Below are 15,041 nucleotides of genomic sequence, written 5' to 3'. Positions count from 1 at the left end.
GGGCTGAAGTGATCTTCCTGCCTCAGCCTCTGGAGTAGCTGGGACTAGAGGCGGGGGTCCACAGTGCCACACACGATCAGGCTTTCTGTTGTCTGAATCACAAAAGTGTAGGCTTCTCTCCTTGGTTGAGCCTTTTACCAACAGAATCACTTATTCCAAATTCTCAGCAACAAACAGATCTTGAAAATTAACATCCCTCCCTATTAGAATATTTTGTATCTAGTACTCAAACAAGCCTTTATAACACGAAACAGATGTTCCTGAGACAGAAAGTCTCCCCACGCTGGAGGGCAGGGCACTATACAGTTCTAACCCCTTGCTAGGTCAAGGGTGCAGGGCCGGGCTACTTCCAGCACCTGTCCCACCTCATCGCCCTTTCTGGAACCGCCGGGCTTGGCGCTGCCCACCTGCACCGTGCACACACAGACATGGGCTGGAGACAGCTGCACCTGATGGGCTCCTCCCCTGGAGCACCTGGCAAACCCTTGCGGGGTTCTTGCTCTGACCAGGACCGAGGACAGAACTTGGTCCCAGGAACCCGCTCAGGGGGCGCTCTTATCCTTGGTCTGGGCCCCGCATCCAGCTGTGGTCTCCCGCGGTTCCCGCCCCGCCCCACCCCACCCCACCCTCGGCCCCGCGAGGGCCGGGTGCGGTCCCGCCCACTCCAGCCTCCTGCTCTCCTCTCCCGCCCGCGGCCCGGTGGGGTCCCAGGGCCTGGACCGGACTGGAGGCCGCCTGTGGCCTGCGCGGGTGTAAGGTGGCTTCCATCCAGCCGGGGTGGAGCTGGCGGCCATGGACAGGGGAATCCTGAGAGCTCGGGGGTCGCCCGGACTGCGGTGGGTGCTGTCACTGCTGCCGCTGCTGCTGTCTTCAGGGCCAGGGCCTGGCGCTTGGGTGCTTTCAGGTGAGGATGTGGGCTGGCCCCAGGGGTAGGCGGGTGGCAGGGTGGGGCTGAGTGAGCCCCCAGACCTGGCCTGCAGAGGGAGGTGCTGAAACCCAGGCACCCGGCTGCTAGGGAGGACAGGACCCCAGATGATCTGGGTGGGCACTAGGAGAACTGCACAGGGACCCTCGTGGCATGGGCCTACATTTTTTTTTTTTCTTACCAGGGGCCAAGCAGAGAGGCAAAGGGTCACCCAGCAGCTGCCCAGCCTCAGGGCCTGCTGCCTAGAGTCTCTAGTGTCGCAACTCGAGGGTGAACACTGCTGTGTCTCTGAGCCCAGGGCCAGCAGGTCTCCTCCCCAGGACCCCCAAGCCCACTGAGCCCCTGGAGTCCTGCACTGCCCACCTGCAGCACCTGCTGTCCCCAGGCTCCCCAGCACCCCTGGCCTGGGCAGCAGTGTGTACTGTTTAGAGTTGCCTTGTTTGGTTAGACAGACAAGGATTCTACAAACAGAGGGATCTGCTTGGCAGTGTCTGGGAAGCCTGCAGAGTCTTCCAAGGGAGGCTCCCTGACTCCCTGCAAGGTGGGGCCGCTTGCTGGAAGGATTTGCCAGAAGAACCTGGCAGGAGGGCAGAAAGGGCACACAACAAGGAAAAGGGAGGCATGGGCTGGTTGGCAACTTAGAGGGTTCAAATTCCACAATTCCATGGTGGGGACCCACAGGTTTGAGTGCCTGATCTGTTCTGGCCTGGAAGGGGGAGATGACAGATGTCATGTCTTCGGGGATCATCCTTAGCCATTCGACTGTTCTGTACCTTCATAGGTCTAGGTTGGGGCCAGGAGGTAGGATGGGACTCTAGGGAGAGAGGGGGCTGTCTGTTCCCACTCCTCTCCTCAGCTGAGAACCCAGCTCCATCTTGGCCCCTTGCCAAGGTGCAGGTGGGTAGCAAGCATATGCAGGACCACATTGCTCCCATACCCTGTACCCTCCAAGGCCTGGGCTAGCAAAGCCTGTGTTCTCCACACTCGGTTAAGCCCTTCTGGGCTCAGTGATCTCTTTGCACTTGCCCAGACCCACTCAGAACCCCCAACATTAGAGCCTTCCTGCTCCCCTTCCCCACTTGCCTGATGGGCTCCTAGGGAGCAGGGTACTGACTCCTGAAGCAGCTTCCATGCCTGAGGTCTGGAAGAGGAGGTGCAGGAAAAAGGAGCAGGAGTACCCAGGAGGGCTGTTGGCAGTGGGTGGGCAGCTGTCCTTTCTGGAAGACAGGCTTGTTCTGGGAACTGAGTGTCTGAGCGGTGTGAGGCTTGGCTGCAGCCTCTTGTTTTTTGTTTGTTTGGTTGGTTGGGTTTTTTGGCAGGACCAGGGATTGAACTCAGGCTCTTGCGCTTGTTGGGCAAGCGCTTATTCTACTGAGCCATCTCCCTGGCCTGGTTGCAGCCTCCTGGTAGGGGTTGTCAAACTGGCTAGGAGAAGGCAGGAGCACCCAAGAGTACTCCAGGGCCCTCTCAGCAATGCTCGGCTCCAGGATGCCCCTAGAGTCTTCCAGGCGCATCCTGTCTAGGAGGACCCAGTTTGCACCCTGAGTCCTCCTCTCTTTGAACACAAAAATAGGGGCTTCTGGGTCAGGGTCCCCAGGAACCCTACCACCAGCATCAAGGCTCAAGAGGAGCCTTGCACAAAGTGGACTCCCAAGGCAACATCTGGCAGCCTCTTGGCAGATCTCTCACTCTAAAGGCATCTGCCGCCCAGGCTAAAAATACCAGGGCTGCCTCTTCCCACCCCTCCCCTCTGTACTGGGTGCCTGGGCCTTTTTCTTGTGACCTCTGACTCCCACTCCTTTCTGACCCTAAGTTTGTCCCCCTTCCCCTCTCCCCCAGGTTCAGGCAGCTCCCAGGTTCCTAGCTGAGCTCTTCCTTCCCAGGCTCCTGTCTTTCTCTGTCCCTCATCTGTGACTTCTCAGGTGCAGGGCTGTCCCTGGAATGCCTGCCTATCCCCAAGTTGAACCCTGAGTGTTGGGCATGGAGCCTGCCTGTGGGGACCTCTGTGACTCCCTCCCTGGCCCCTGCTGTCCCCACTCCTTCCTCCTCTAAGGCCCCTCTTATTTTGCACTGTCCTCACTACAGGGAACACCTCTGGAGAGCCAGTCACCCCACACTGGTTCCTGGATGTACGACCCTGGCGCACGGTCACCCTGGAAGAGCAGGTCAGTGCCCTGTCACTGCTCCTCCACAGGGTCTGGGGTCTCCCAACCCCTCTGCCCTTCCCTTAGTGGTAGCTTGACAGCTTTTCTGTGGCTCTCCCTGGGTGGGCAGGGGGTGCAGTGGGGACACATCTAGATGGCGCCAGCCTGCACACATGGAAGTCATTTCAGCACAGTCCCCGCCCTTCTTCCGTCCCTCCATTATTCAGACTACCCCACCCCCAATAGGCAGAGATAGGCCAAGTTGGGAGGCCTGAGCTCTTCAGGAGCCTCTTCAAAAAGACACCAAACTGGGGCTGGTGAGATGGTTCAGTGGTCTAAAGCACCTACTTAGAACAAGCTAAGCCAAGCAAAGCACAGGGACCACAGTTCAATCCTCCAGCACCACATGCCAGCCCGCCTGCCCCTGGTGGGCTGAGCTGGCCACACACTAAATAAATAAATAAATAAATAAATAAATAAATAAATAAATATTAAAAAAAAATAAAGACAACTGAAGAGAGATTTAATAAAAGAAAAATTGAAAAAAAGACACCAAACTATCTCCCTTCGGCTGAGTTTACCAAAGCAGGTGACACTTTTGTGTGGGTACACTATTGTCCCTCCCAAGCCCTTCCATTGAGGGTTCCGACAGGTCAGCCTCATTGCCACCTGTGCAGTCCACTTGTGGCCAGGGGCAGTGTCACTCTCCCGTGCTCTGATGCAAGCCCACTCTGTATGCTTCTCCAAAACATCTGTCCTGCCTCCCCCCAACTCGTACTCATTCATTACATTCTTCCAAAGAAACTGTGCCCCTTCTGTGCAGGCCACAGCATTTGCACTGCAAGCCCATTTCACAGAGGCACAAACTGAAGCCCAGAAAGCTTGGAAAACTGCCCACAGCCACACAGCTCTTTGGGCCCATAAACCTGAGACCTGCTGAGGTCTGAAGCTCTCAGTTCTGTATTTCCAGGGAACAAGGCACAGCCTCACTGTCCAAGTCCAGTGAGGACAAAGACAGGAGGGTGCTTCCATGAAAACTGGGGCCCCAACTTAGGGCTTCATTGAGGATCTCTAGACCTTCAGGGCCTCCACTGTATTGGTCAGTGCTTTGATATGGTTGTGGACGTCCTTAGTACAAGGGCAGGCTGGCACATGCAGGACCACCTGAACTGTGGGCCTCCCCATCTGCCTGGGCTGTGATGCACAGGAGAATCCCAGAGAGCACTGCTTTGCCAGCTCTGGCCTCTGGACCCAGGAAGCCTGTTGGGAGAGGGAGGCCAGGCAGGAGACTGAGCTGGCAGGGCATCCTCTAGGGCAGGACACTGGAGGGGGACAGGCACATGGGCAGGGGCGAGCTTACTAGAGGGGAAGAAGAGAAGGCTGTAGGGGCTGCAGAGGGACAGGGACCTCAAGCGTGGCCTTTCATCTGGGCCACTGCCTTTCTCCTAGTGCAAACTTTTCCCAAGAAACCAGTGGCATTCCAGCCACATGAGCTCATGCCTGGGCCTGAAGGGCCTGGCTGGGGAAATGAGGGCTGTCTGTTTGCCACCTGCAGAGGAGTCCTCTGGCCTGGATCCCAACTTGGTGCATTTTAGGATAAAAGGAGAGGACCAGCCAAGGTGGGGAAAACATTCTGAACATGCAGCAGCCCCCCAGAATTTCCTGAACTGATTCCAACTCTGGGCTTCTGGCCAGGCAGAGTGGACAAGGCAGCAAGATTGGGTGCTCTGTGAGGTGGAAGAGGCAAAGAGGGTGAGGAGAAGGCCTTCTTGATTTCTCGCAGTGAAAGCCTGAGATGAGGCCGTGTTTACTCTGGGACTCAGGTGTGGGGTGGTTTTGCTGGAGCTATGGAAAACTAGAGGGCAGGGCAGTTTGCCAGAGCCAGAGGTGAAGGAGTGAAGTCTGCGTTCTCAGGGCTGTCAGCAAGGTGCAGACACAGCGTCTGGGCTGCCGCTCAGCGGTAGCACTGACCTAGCCTGTGTATGATCCTGGGTCCCAGCCCCAGCGCCTCCGAAAGGGAGATACAGAAACAAGTCCCCACACAGCACAGAGACTGTAAGGAGGCCTGAGCCCCAGCTGCCCAATGTCGCTCCTTGGACTCCATCATCTTTCTGTCCTGGTCGTGCCCTTTCTGACACAAAAGAGGAAGGCAGGCCAAGGGAAAGCCAGCAACTCTGGGTAAGCAGGGTGCCCTTCTGGGGCTCCTTGCCTCCAGAAAGGACTTGGGATGCCCCAGCACTCTGTTTATGCACTTTATGTGGCTGTAGTCACAACAAATACCCCAAGTTTGGGAACTCTTTGGATGTTCTCACCCCATGCCTGTCCATGTATGTCCTCTGTGACCGCACGGGGCTGCTGTCCCTGTGAACTTTCTCAGAGCCACTCCACATCTCCTGCTCCCTTCTCAACTTGCACTCTTTCTTCTTAGATCCTGATGCCAGACTCAGGCCTGGTGGCCTTGGAGGCTGAGGGCCAGGTGCTCCTGCTTGAGCTGGAGAAGAGCCAGTGAGTACGGGGCTGTGGTGCGGCCAGGGGCAAGAACACCCCTGCGGAAGTCTGCTGGAAAAGGGACTCAGAAGGAGTGCGAGTGACAGCAGTTACCCTGGCCTGTGGCTGGCCCCCAGGAGGCTGAGGTGGATGCTGAGGCTGGGCGAGCCCCACGTGAGGCTACATCCAGCTCTGCAGCAGCGGGGCAGCTCCCTGTGGAGACCAGCGGCCGCCCCCTAGTGTTCAGTTAGAAGACTCTCAGCCGTTTCCACTTTGCACAGACAGGACAGCTCTGCAGGCTGAGCAAGGGATGGGGGCAACAAGGGTCAAAGCACACTCAGGACGTCAGTATGTTTATCCTGTCTGTAGAGTCCACATCTGCAAGAAAGACAGTGGTGGGGGGATGAGTTTAGGAGATCCAGCTAGGCCACCTCACAAGGGATTTTAGGGTCTTGGGTTCTGAACACTCACAACAAAATCCTGGGCTGGCGAATGAGCAGGCAGGGAGGGTTTATCCACCTGCTCCATGGATGCGAATACATCCATTCCCACGCACAGTGGGAAGTGAGGCTAGAGAAGCTGGAGGAATGACTGGGCAGTGGAAAAGCAGGTACCGCAGGTCTCTGGGGGTCTGGAGTTAAAGAGGCCACAGTGAATTGGAGTCAGTATTTACTTTTTCTCTTTCTTTTTTAAATATTTATTTATTTTTGTCTTTTTGAGACAGGGTCTCACTATGTAGTTCAGGCTGGCTTTGGGCTCACTTTGTAGCCCAGGCTGGTCTAGCACTCAAAAGAATCCTCCTGCCTCAGCCTCCTGATTGCTGGGATTGTAGGCATGCACCACCACATCCAGCAAGAATTTTCTTTAAAGAGGGATTAGCTTCCATTTGACCCTTCCAGGAGGAAGGGATCTGAGGAAAAGGTCCTAGAGATAATGGGGATGTGGAACGCCTGCAAAGGGGAGCAGGCAGCAGCTTGTGTGGGCTGCTTCCTCTGGAAGCAGGCAGACAGCCCCACTGAGGGGCCACAGGAGGTCTGAGGAGAGGATGTGGAGATGAGAGTATAGTCTGGGTACCCAAGAGGTAGGCAGCCAGAAGCAGCCGTACTTCCTGTGGCTGTAGGTTCCGCCTTCTCAGGAGCATCTCTGAAAACTTCCCCTCCTGACCTGCCTATTGCAGGTCCCCTGGGAACACAGGCCCTCCTGCATTCCTTCTGGGTGCTTTTCCTGCTCCCACCTTCCACATCTAAGCCATCAAGAGAGCTCTTTCTGACTTTCGCCTTTCTCTGTCTAACTCAAGGTGTTTCTAAGGGTACCTCACTCTTAGAGCTGCTCCATGGCCTTCAGGGAGGGAGACCGGGAGGAGGTTGGGTGACTGGTGTGATTCCTGAACATCCTCTCCCGGCAGGCTGCTGGCCCCAGGGTACACAGAAACCCACTATAGCCAAGACGGGCAGCCAGTGGTGCTGATCCCCAACCACATGGTGAGACATGTCTATGGGCTCTGAGGAGGGCGAGGGTGCTGGGGATGGCACACGAGGTAGCCCTTCACTCTCCCTACCCAACTCCCCATCACCAATCCTAGGGGAATTTGGAGCCAGATCCCTGCCCTCCCTGTCCTACCTGCCTTCCTTCTGCTTCAGCCCTGGCTGAGGTTTAGGGCCGGAGTCTTTCCTCCCCAGGACCACTGCTACCACCGTGGGCAAGTGAGGGGCTTCTCCAACTCCTGGGTCGTGCTCAGCACTTGCTCCGGGATGAGGTGAGCAGTTCTGGGGCCAGAGCCTGGGTCCAAGCTAAGGCAAGAGCTCCCTGACACCCAGCTCTCACCCCTCTGCACCTAGGGGACTGATTTGGCTCAATAGCAGTACCAGCTACTACCTGCACCCTTGGCCACCTGAAGACCTCTCAACGCACAGGATTTTCCGGATGGAGAGGCTGCCCATCTGGAAAGGGATCTGCAGCAGGGAACCTGGGGACAAAGGGAGCATGGCCAGGCTTCCTCTTGCCCCCCAGAGCAGGGTCAGGGGCACAGACCCTGGTGGGAGGAGGAACAAACACAGTGTGCCCATGTAGTCCCCCAAATCAGAGGAGACAGGGATTCATGTCTCAGGCCAGAGGCCACCTGTCCTGGTATTTTAATTCAGAGGCTGAAGAAACAAGTTCTAGCCAACTTTTAAGATTTCTTTCTGGGAATTGAGGTTGGTCAGGACTGAAGGCCAGTGGTTTGCCACTCAAGGTCACCATTTGGCCTCCACAGGAGAGACGGGAAACCCAGAGGGGCCCGAGGTACCTGGAGCTGTACCTAGTCGCCGACCACTCTCTGGTGAGGGCAGCCCCAGGGTCGGGACAGGGCTTGGGCAGGGTCAACACAGCCCATCACTTGGGTGATTTCTGCCTTCCCAGTTCTTGATCCAGCACAGGAACTTGAACCACACCAAACAGCGTCTCCTGGAGATTGCCAATTATGTAGACCAGGTTGGAGAGGCAGGAGAGGTTGGTGAGGCAGGGCACAGGGGAAGGGGGGCCGCCTCCAAGGGCCTCACGCCTCCCCTCCTCAGATCCTCAGGACCCTGGACATTCAGGTGGTGTTGACTGGCCTGGAAGTGTGGACAGAACAGGACTGCAGCCGTGTCACACCCGATGCGAATGCCACTCTCTGGGACTTCCTGCAGTGGCGCCGGCGGCTATGGGCGCATCGGCCACACGACTCCACACAGCTGCTGACGTGGGTGTCTCTGACCCCGTGGGTGGCAGGCAGGGTGCCTGGACCTCCCTGGCCCCTCTCCTGGTCAAGCCGTGCTCTGCTCTCAGGGGCCGCACGTTCCGAGGCACCACCGTGGGGCTGGCGCCCGTCGAGGGAATGTGCCGCGCTGAGAGCTCCGGAGGTGTGAGCATGGTGAGCCGGGCACCCGGGGACCGGGCTGAGCAAAGCTCGCTCCCGCAGTGACACTCACACATACCGCCAGGACCACTCGGAGCTCCCCATCGGCGCTGCGGCCACCATGGCCCACGAGATCGGCCACAGCTTGGGCCTCAGCCACGACCCGGACGGCTGCTGCGCGGAGCCAGGCGGCTGCGTCATGGCAGCGGCCACCGGGTGCGCGCGGGTGCGCGGGGCCGGGCTTGTTCCCCGCGTGCTGCTTTGCTTAGCTCACGGCTTCTCTTTTGTAAAGTGGGGATGGTGACAACCACTTGTCTTTTTGGTTGTTCATGAGTGAAAAAACACAGGCCAAGTGGATTCTCGCGAGTATGAAAAGTGTGTAACCCAGCAAGGTTGCCGCAAAGAGGAGGAGCCCCGCTGGGTCGCTGTTCCCCCTTATCCCCTGAACCTCACTCCTTCCTCTCCTCGGGCTAAGTCACCTCCCCTCTGGGCTCTGCCTCCGGAGTCCCCTGCCTCCCATCGCGCCTGGGCACGGGGCTGGGGTGTCCCGCGCTCCCGACGCCCTCCCCGCCCCTAGGCGCCCGTTCCCGCGCGTCTTCAGCGCCTGCAGCCGGCGCCAGCTGCGGGCCTTCTTCCGCAAGGGGGGCGGCGCGTGCCTCTCCGACGTCCCAGAGCTCGGACACCCAAAGCTGCCCACGCGCTGCGGGAACGGCTTCGTGGAAGCGGGCGAAGAGTGCGACTGCGGCTCCGGCCAGGTCAGGCCCGCTGCGGGTCTCTGAGGACCGGCCCGGCCCTCCTCTCGCTTCCTTCCGGAGGTTGGGGCACGACGCCCGCACCTCGCCCAGTTTCATCTATCTGACCCTAACAGTGTCTCGACCCCTGCTGCTTCGCCCACAACTGCACGCTGCGTGCGGGAGCCCACTGTGCCCACGGGGACTGCTGCGCACGCTGCCTGGTGAGCGCCCTCTGGTCCCTGCTGGGTGCTGGCTCTGCGCGGTCGTGCCGGACCCAGAGCGAGCTCGGCTCACATCTGTCCCTGTCCTTGGTCTCATCTGGGGCATCTGCTCAGCTGAAGCCGGCTGGCACGCTGTGCCGCCGGGCTGCAGGCGACTGCGACCTCCCTGAGTTCTGCACGGGAGCCTCCCCCCATTGTCCCCCCGATGTTTACCTGCTGGACGGCTGGCCCTGCGCTGGGGGCCAAGGCTACTGCCGGGACGGCGCGTGCCCCACGCTGGAGCAGCAGTGCGAGCGGCTCTGGGGGCCTGGTGAGACCATGCGTCCCCGCACCCTGGCCCCTCCTCAGGCCGGTCGCTTCCTCCTGTGGGCAGAGTCTTCAGAGAACTGAGGCTCTCAGGGACTCTACCGGCTGTGCTGCCCTAGTGCGGTGCTTCTGTCTTCAGGATCCCGCCCAGCCCCTGAGGTCTGCTTCCAGGTGAACACCGTGGGAGATGCCACTGGGAACTGTGGCCGAGATGGTGCAGGCCGCTTCCTGCCATGCGCTCAGAGGTGAGGGGCACAGTGGTGGAGCCACGGCTGTGCGTGGGTCCAGGAAGGCCACACTTGCAAGGTTGATTGCCCTCCACTTGCTCCCCAGGGATGCTCATTGCGGAGTGCTGCAGTGCCAGGGTGGGGAGCCCAACCCCTTGGTGGCGCAAGCTGTGCCTGTGGAGTCTAAGGTCTACTTAGACGGCCACCAAGTAGCTTGCCGTGCAGCCCTGACACTCCCAGATGCCCAGCTGGACCTGCTGGACTTGGGCCTGGTACAGTCAGGCACTCAGTGTGGACCTAGAATGGTAAGCCTTGGTCACGTGACTCCTCTTGGCCACTTGAGTTTCACAGGGAAAAGTGTCATCCTCACTGCATAGTGAGCACTCTGCCCATAGGTGTGCCAGGACAGACACTGCCAAAACACCTCTTCCCAGGAGCTGGAGCACTGCCTGCCTGCCTGCCACAACCATGGGGTGAGTGGCCTGAGCAGTGGGGTGATGTTGGGGTCCCTGACTCCACATGACTCTCCTTTTCTCCTCTGCAGGTTTGCAATAGCAACCATAACTGCCACTGCTCTCCAGGCTGGGCCCCGCCCTTCTGTGACAAGCTGGGCTTTGGTGGTAGTGTGGACAGCGGCCCAGTGCAGCCTGAAAGTACGCCAGTGAGGGACAGGTGGACAGGGCCCCCAGAGGTACGCCTGATCAGGAATTCAGTGCCCTGTCCTCTGCAGATGGAGACACCTTCCTGCTGGCAGTGCTCCTCAGCTTCCTGCTGCCTCTGCTACCTGGGGTGGGCCTGGCCTGGTGCTGCTTCCAGTTCCCAGGGTTCTACCTCCAGCGATGCAGGAGGGACCCTGAAAGCCATGGGTAGGCTCTGAGCATTCAAGTGGGGGTGGGAGGCTAAGCCCTCAGAGCTCTTCGGGGCTAGGAGAGGTGGCTGGGTCCTCAGCTTTGCCCCAGGTACAGAATGCCCTGGGGGCAGTGGGACCCAGGGTGTGCATCTTTTTCCCTACTGGAACCAGGCTGTGGCCTGCTCTCCCTTCCTGGCATCCCTGCCCCTCCAGTCTCCTGTCTTGGCCAGTTTTTTCTCCAGCTCCCAAGTTCCCTGTCTCCGGAGGCCTCTCCAGCTGTCTCCTGAGTTTTGAGCCTTCAGCCACCTCTTCTGCCTAAATCACTTCTGTCACCTCCTTCAAGTTCCCTTTGCCTTCTGTGCCACTGATAAGCTATGGTGCTGGCAGCTCTTGTGCCATGGCCCTGAACCCTAATCTCAGTGACCTAGGAAGAGGGCTCCATAGTACTAAGTGTGATCAACCTACAGTGGTCCCTTTGCAGGGACCCTGTGACTGTGTCTGAGACCCTGCCCTGGGAGTGCTCGGGGCCAACTGAATGAAGGCATCATGAGTGGGACAGGATACTAGCCAGGCCCTGGGTGCCCACTGATAGGGATTTGGCACAGCTCAGTAGTAAGGTCTCAAGGGTAGGGAACTTTTGGCATGAGCTATCAAGGAAGGGACAATATCCTGAGAGATGGGGCAAGGGTCACCAAAGATAACGTGGAGTTCCTGTGAGCAGCAGGGTAATCAAGGCAAGGAGCACAGGAGGTGCAGCTCCCATTGGGGAAGGGGACATCTAGCCCTCTAAGGGACCTGAGCAATGCCAACATCTAGAGGGTGCCCAGAGGAAGGAATGGTGCCAGAGTTGGGCAGACATGCAGGGCTGGAGGGAGGAGGTGCTGGCAGCCCCAGAGCCCATGGATCTCATGCAAAGCCTGGATTCCAAGGGCTTTTCTCAAGAGGAGGCAGGGAGGAGCCTGAGAGAGTGGCTGGGAGCAGAAGGTCAGAAACTCAGATGACAGAGACCCAGTGCCCTGCTCAGAGTCACTATTCCCACCTGCTGGCCTCTTATCCTGCTATTCAGGCCCAAAGATAGCTCATGCAGGGACCACAGCCTGGGTGATCTTCGCCTTGTGCAGCTGAGCCTCAGGACCACCGGAGACCCCCAGCCACTGGGTAACTGAGGCACCAGAGGGGAATGGGCTCTTGCCCTGGGCCCCCTCCTCACCACTCAGCACCAAGCTGCCTGCAGCACCTTGTACCCCACCCAGCTGCGGGGACTCCCATGACAGTGCTCATAACGCTTGTTCTCCACTGCTGCTCCCAGACCCTAAGAGCTCTACGCTAGCCCAGCAGCCACACTGAGAAGCTTGAGCCCTGCCACCCTTTTTCATCTCCAAGGTAGGGTTGGCCCTGAGGCCAAGCCCTCTCCCTCTCCTTCCTCAGCCACTCACCTCTTTCTCTCTTAGCTTACTGTCCCCAACTCAGGCATCTAGCTTTGGGTTAGTGTGGAAATGAGACATGACTTCTTGGAGAAACTGCTATCATGGAGACCAGGGTGCTGGAAGGCCCTTGGGTGGGAAGAGAGAAGCTGTGGTTCTTCCTGAGTCTTGGGTCCATACGGACGGCTACAAGGGGCACTGTCATATGATTTGCAGCCTGGGGCTCTTCAGTCTTGGCAGGTCAAATCCAGGTGCCAAGATCTGGAACAGGTGGCTCCTGAGATGAGTACAGGTGACCACTGACAGCCACTCCAGAAACTTGAATCCTGAGGACAGACAGCAAGTCAGCTGATCTCCTGCGCAGTCCAAAGCTTGGAGGTTCCTTCCTGCCCTGTTGAACTCTGCTCCAGCCACTCCAGGACCCCAGAGCCTCACCAGAAGTTGGCTGATGTTGTCCCTACTCCTGAGGGCTGGGGCATGCTGGGTACAGCCTCCAAGCCAAGAATCCATCCGAAGAGGATTGAGGTCCCATAGTCCCTGACCCCCAGCAGGGAGCCCTCTGTCCTGGGGCCTGACTGTGTCTCCTTTGGGCATTTCGCTCCATGCAGCTCTGTGGAAGGCAGGGATTCCTGGAGCCTAACATTTCTGAGGAGGCTGCATTTCCTGGAGCCTGGTCCTTGCAGACAAGAAAGCCAACAAACAAGCACACAAGATCACTGGGACCTCCTTTCCAGTTTCCTCTTACCAGGTCCTGTGCCCTGGCCACATTCAAAGCCCCCACCACAACTCTTAGGTCTCCAACTGAGGCATAGAGGATGTGGTCCTTTGCAGTCCCCTTTGCCTGGACATCATTCAGTCTTTCCCCATTCACAGGGGAGCCAAATCAGGAAAGGCAGCAGTGTGGTCAGAAGACAGGCTTCCTGGGGCCGCTATGAGTCTTTTCTGTTGTGAATTCTACCCCTTGGGGTGTGGTGAAGGCCACCTGGGTTGGTGGTGGTGGGTAGATCTTCCAGTGGCAGCCAAGATTCACCCACGCTCAGGAGGGTGTTTGCTCAGCTTGAATTACCCCTTTGCTTGCCTCTCCTGCCCCCTTGGACATTCTTGTCTCCCATTACTCATGCCAGACTTGCTGAGTGATCTCAGGCAGCTGTTGGTGTGTAAGAAAATCACCTCCAACACTGAGTTGCTTAAAACAACAGGCATCTGACCTTATTTATAGAGAGTGTGAAAAATTGGGGAATCTTTGTAGTCTACCATTGGCAGCCAGGGAAGTGGCAGTTCCAGCTCTCTAGACTTTTCATGGCTCTAATAAACACTCCAAGACATTTTTTTTTTTTTTAAAAGGAGCTTCACAAACTCCTTCTAAAATGCAAATAGGATAACAAGATGGACTGGCCAGATAGCTTAGCAGACTAAAGCACCTGCTTAGGCAGGCCTAGGAACTGGGGTTCGATCCCTGGCCTGCTGTGGTGACTTGCCCCTTGGGTGTGCTGAGAGGGCGAATGAGATTTGGCATGGAGGCATGCGTCTGTGATCCCAGTGTTTGGGAGGCTGAAAACAGGCAGATCACTATGAGTCTGGATCTGTGTAGTGAGACCCTGTAGACCCTATACTAAATTATATATATATATATATATATATATATATATATATATATATATTCTAACAAAAGCCAAAAAAAATTGAGAAAAAAAGCAAGAAACATTTGTGTGCCGGTACGAAGATTTACCGTAAGCCTGTACTGCAGCCAGCACGAGGCTGTCGTTATCCCATTACTTGCTTCAGTGCCCAAGCACAAGGGACTGAGTGCAGCTGCTTCCTGATGCCCTCATGTCTTGAGGGCACCATTTGACTGTAGTGTAAGGAGGTGGCTGAGTGAAAACTGGAGGAGACAAAGCCTCTGTGGGAGAAATTGCTGCTCACAGTTCTCTCGCGGGGGGTGGGGGGTATGCAGGACCACTCGGGTGCCTGGGAGCAGCAGGTTTGGTAAGGTGAGGCCAAGCCCTTAAGTGGTTTCCCTGGAGGCCAGGCAGGGCGGAGTGACAGAGGGGACTGGCTGGGTTTTCCTGCCAGGGTCTGGGGTACAGAGCTGGGCTCTTGTTGCCTGGTACTGCTCCTGGGTTGATTTGAGGCAGGGCACATTTGCCTGGGTGTGTGGTCCTGTGATGGACTCAACTGGCTGCTCTGGGGCACAAGTGGTGGAACAGCACTTGGAGTGATGGGCTTCTCCTCAGCTAGCAAGCCCCACGATGGTAAATCACAAAATAGAGAAAGTAAGAAAAGATGGTCAATAGATCTGCCCCATTCTTGGCCTTCTAGAGGAGGTGTCTGAACCTCCGAGACTTAAGGTACAGTGGATACTATTGGGTTTTTTTGTTTTTGTTTTTTGTGGTACCTGAGATTGAACTCAGGGCCTTGTGCTTGTCAGGCAGGCAGTTATACTGCTGAGCTATATCATCTCTGGCCCAGAAGGGAGGCTTTCATGCCGAGTGGTAGTGGCCTCCAGGCAGGTGGCAGGGCACGCATGCTCTGTATCATCAGACCTCACTCTTGAGTTTCCTTCCTCATCCACTTCATCATCCCATGATGGTACATGCCTGACTCTAAGCTCTTGGGAGGCTGAGGCAGGAAGATTGCTATGAGTTTGAAGCCATCCTGAACTACACAGTAAGACAGAAAAAGAGAGGAAGCAAAGGCAGGAGGAAGGGGAAATGCATACAGACAAACAGACAGAGACAGACACATGCACACCCTAGAAGTCCCACTGAGTCCCTGCAGAATCCTTCAATTCTACAACTGTCAGAATGATCTATGTCTAGAACAGAGTTCAAGAGGAGGGTTAGAA

At 57.1% G+C, this 15,041-nt stretch overlaps 1 protein-coding gene across 5 annotated transcripts; it reads left to right on the top strand.

Moving 5' to 3' along the window:
- The first annotated feature begins 703 nt into the window (after positions 1 to 703).
- Positions 704 to 13,504, top strand: Adam33 (ADAM metallopeptidase domain 33). 5 transcript variants are annotated; one of them, XM_023718628.1, is made up of 21 exons: positions 704 to 904; positions 3,011 to 3,090; positions 5,498 to 5,574; positions 6,962 to 7,037; positions 7,236 to 7,312; positions 7,395 to 7,572; positions 7,811 to 7,876; positions 7,957 to 8,028; positions 8,112 to 8,278; positions 8,365 to 8,449; positions 8,520 to 8,650; positions 9,012 to 9,189; positions 9,303 to 9,389; positions 9,504 to 9,699; positions 9,835 to 9,940; positions 10,029 to 10,227; positions 10,318 to 10,395; positions 10,467 to 10,575; positions 10,653 to 10,788; positions 11,839 to 11,930; positions 12,026 to 13,504. In XM_023718628.1, exons 1-21 carry the CDS (start codon positions 793 to 795, stop codon positions 12,100 to 12,102), a joined length of 2,379 nt encoding a protein of 792 aa, XP_023574396.1. In that variant the 5' UTR covers positions 704 to 792; the 3' UTR covers positions 12,103 to 13,504. The 5 variants fall into 5 exon arrangements, with proteins under 5 accessions (XP_023574396.1, XP_023574398.1, XP_023574399.1 ...); XM_023718630.1 differs by lacking the exon at positions 7,957 to 8,028; XM_023718631.1 differs by lacking the exon at positions 11,839 to 11,930 and having other exon boundaries at positions 12,224 to 13,504.
- The last annotated feature ends 1,537 nt before the right edge of the window (positions 13,505 to 15,041 follow it).

This window comes from Octodon degus, unplaced genomic scaffold (genome assembly GCF_000260255.1).
Source record: "Octodon degus isolate 3935 unplaced genomic scaffold, OctDeg1.0 scaffold00060, whole genome shotgun sequence".
In the NCBI taxonomy this organism is placed as follows: domain Eukaryota; kingdom Metazoa; phylum Chordata; class Mammalia; order Rodentia; family Octodontidae; genus Octodon; species Octodon degus.
This window is presented reverse-complemented; position numbering and strand designations above follow the sequence as displayed.

Coding starts and splice junctions, on each gene's coding strand:
- Adam33 (XM_023718628.1), top strand. CDS start 793: ATGGACAGGGGAATCCTGAGAGCTCGGGGGTCGCCCGGACTGCGGTGG. Junction 7,038..7,235: donor TGCTGATCCCCAACCACATG/GTGAGACATGTC, acceptor TTTCCTCCCCAG/GACCACTGCTACCACCGTGG. Junction 8,450..8,519: donor GCTCCGGAGGTGTGAGCATG/GTGAGCCGGGCA, acceptor ACATACCGCCAG/GACCACTCGGAGCTCCCCAT.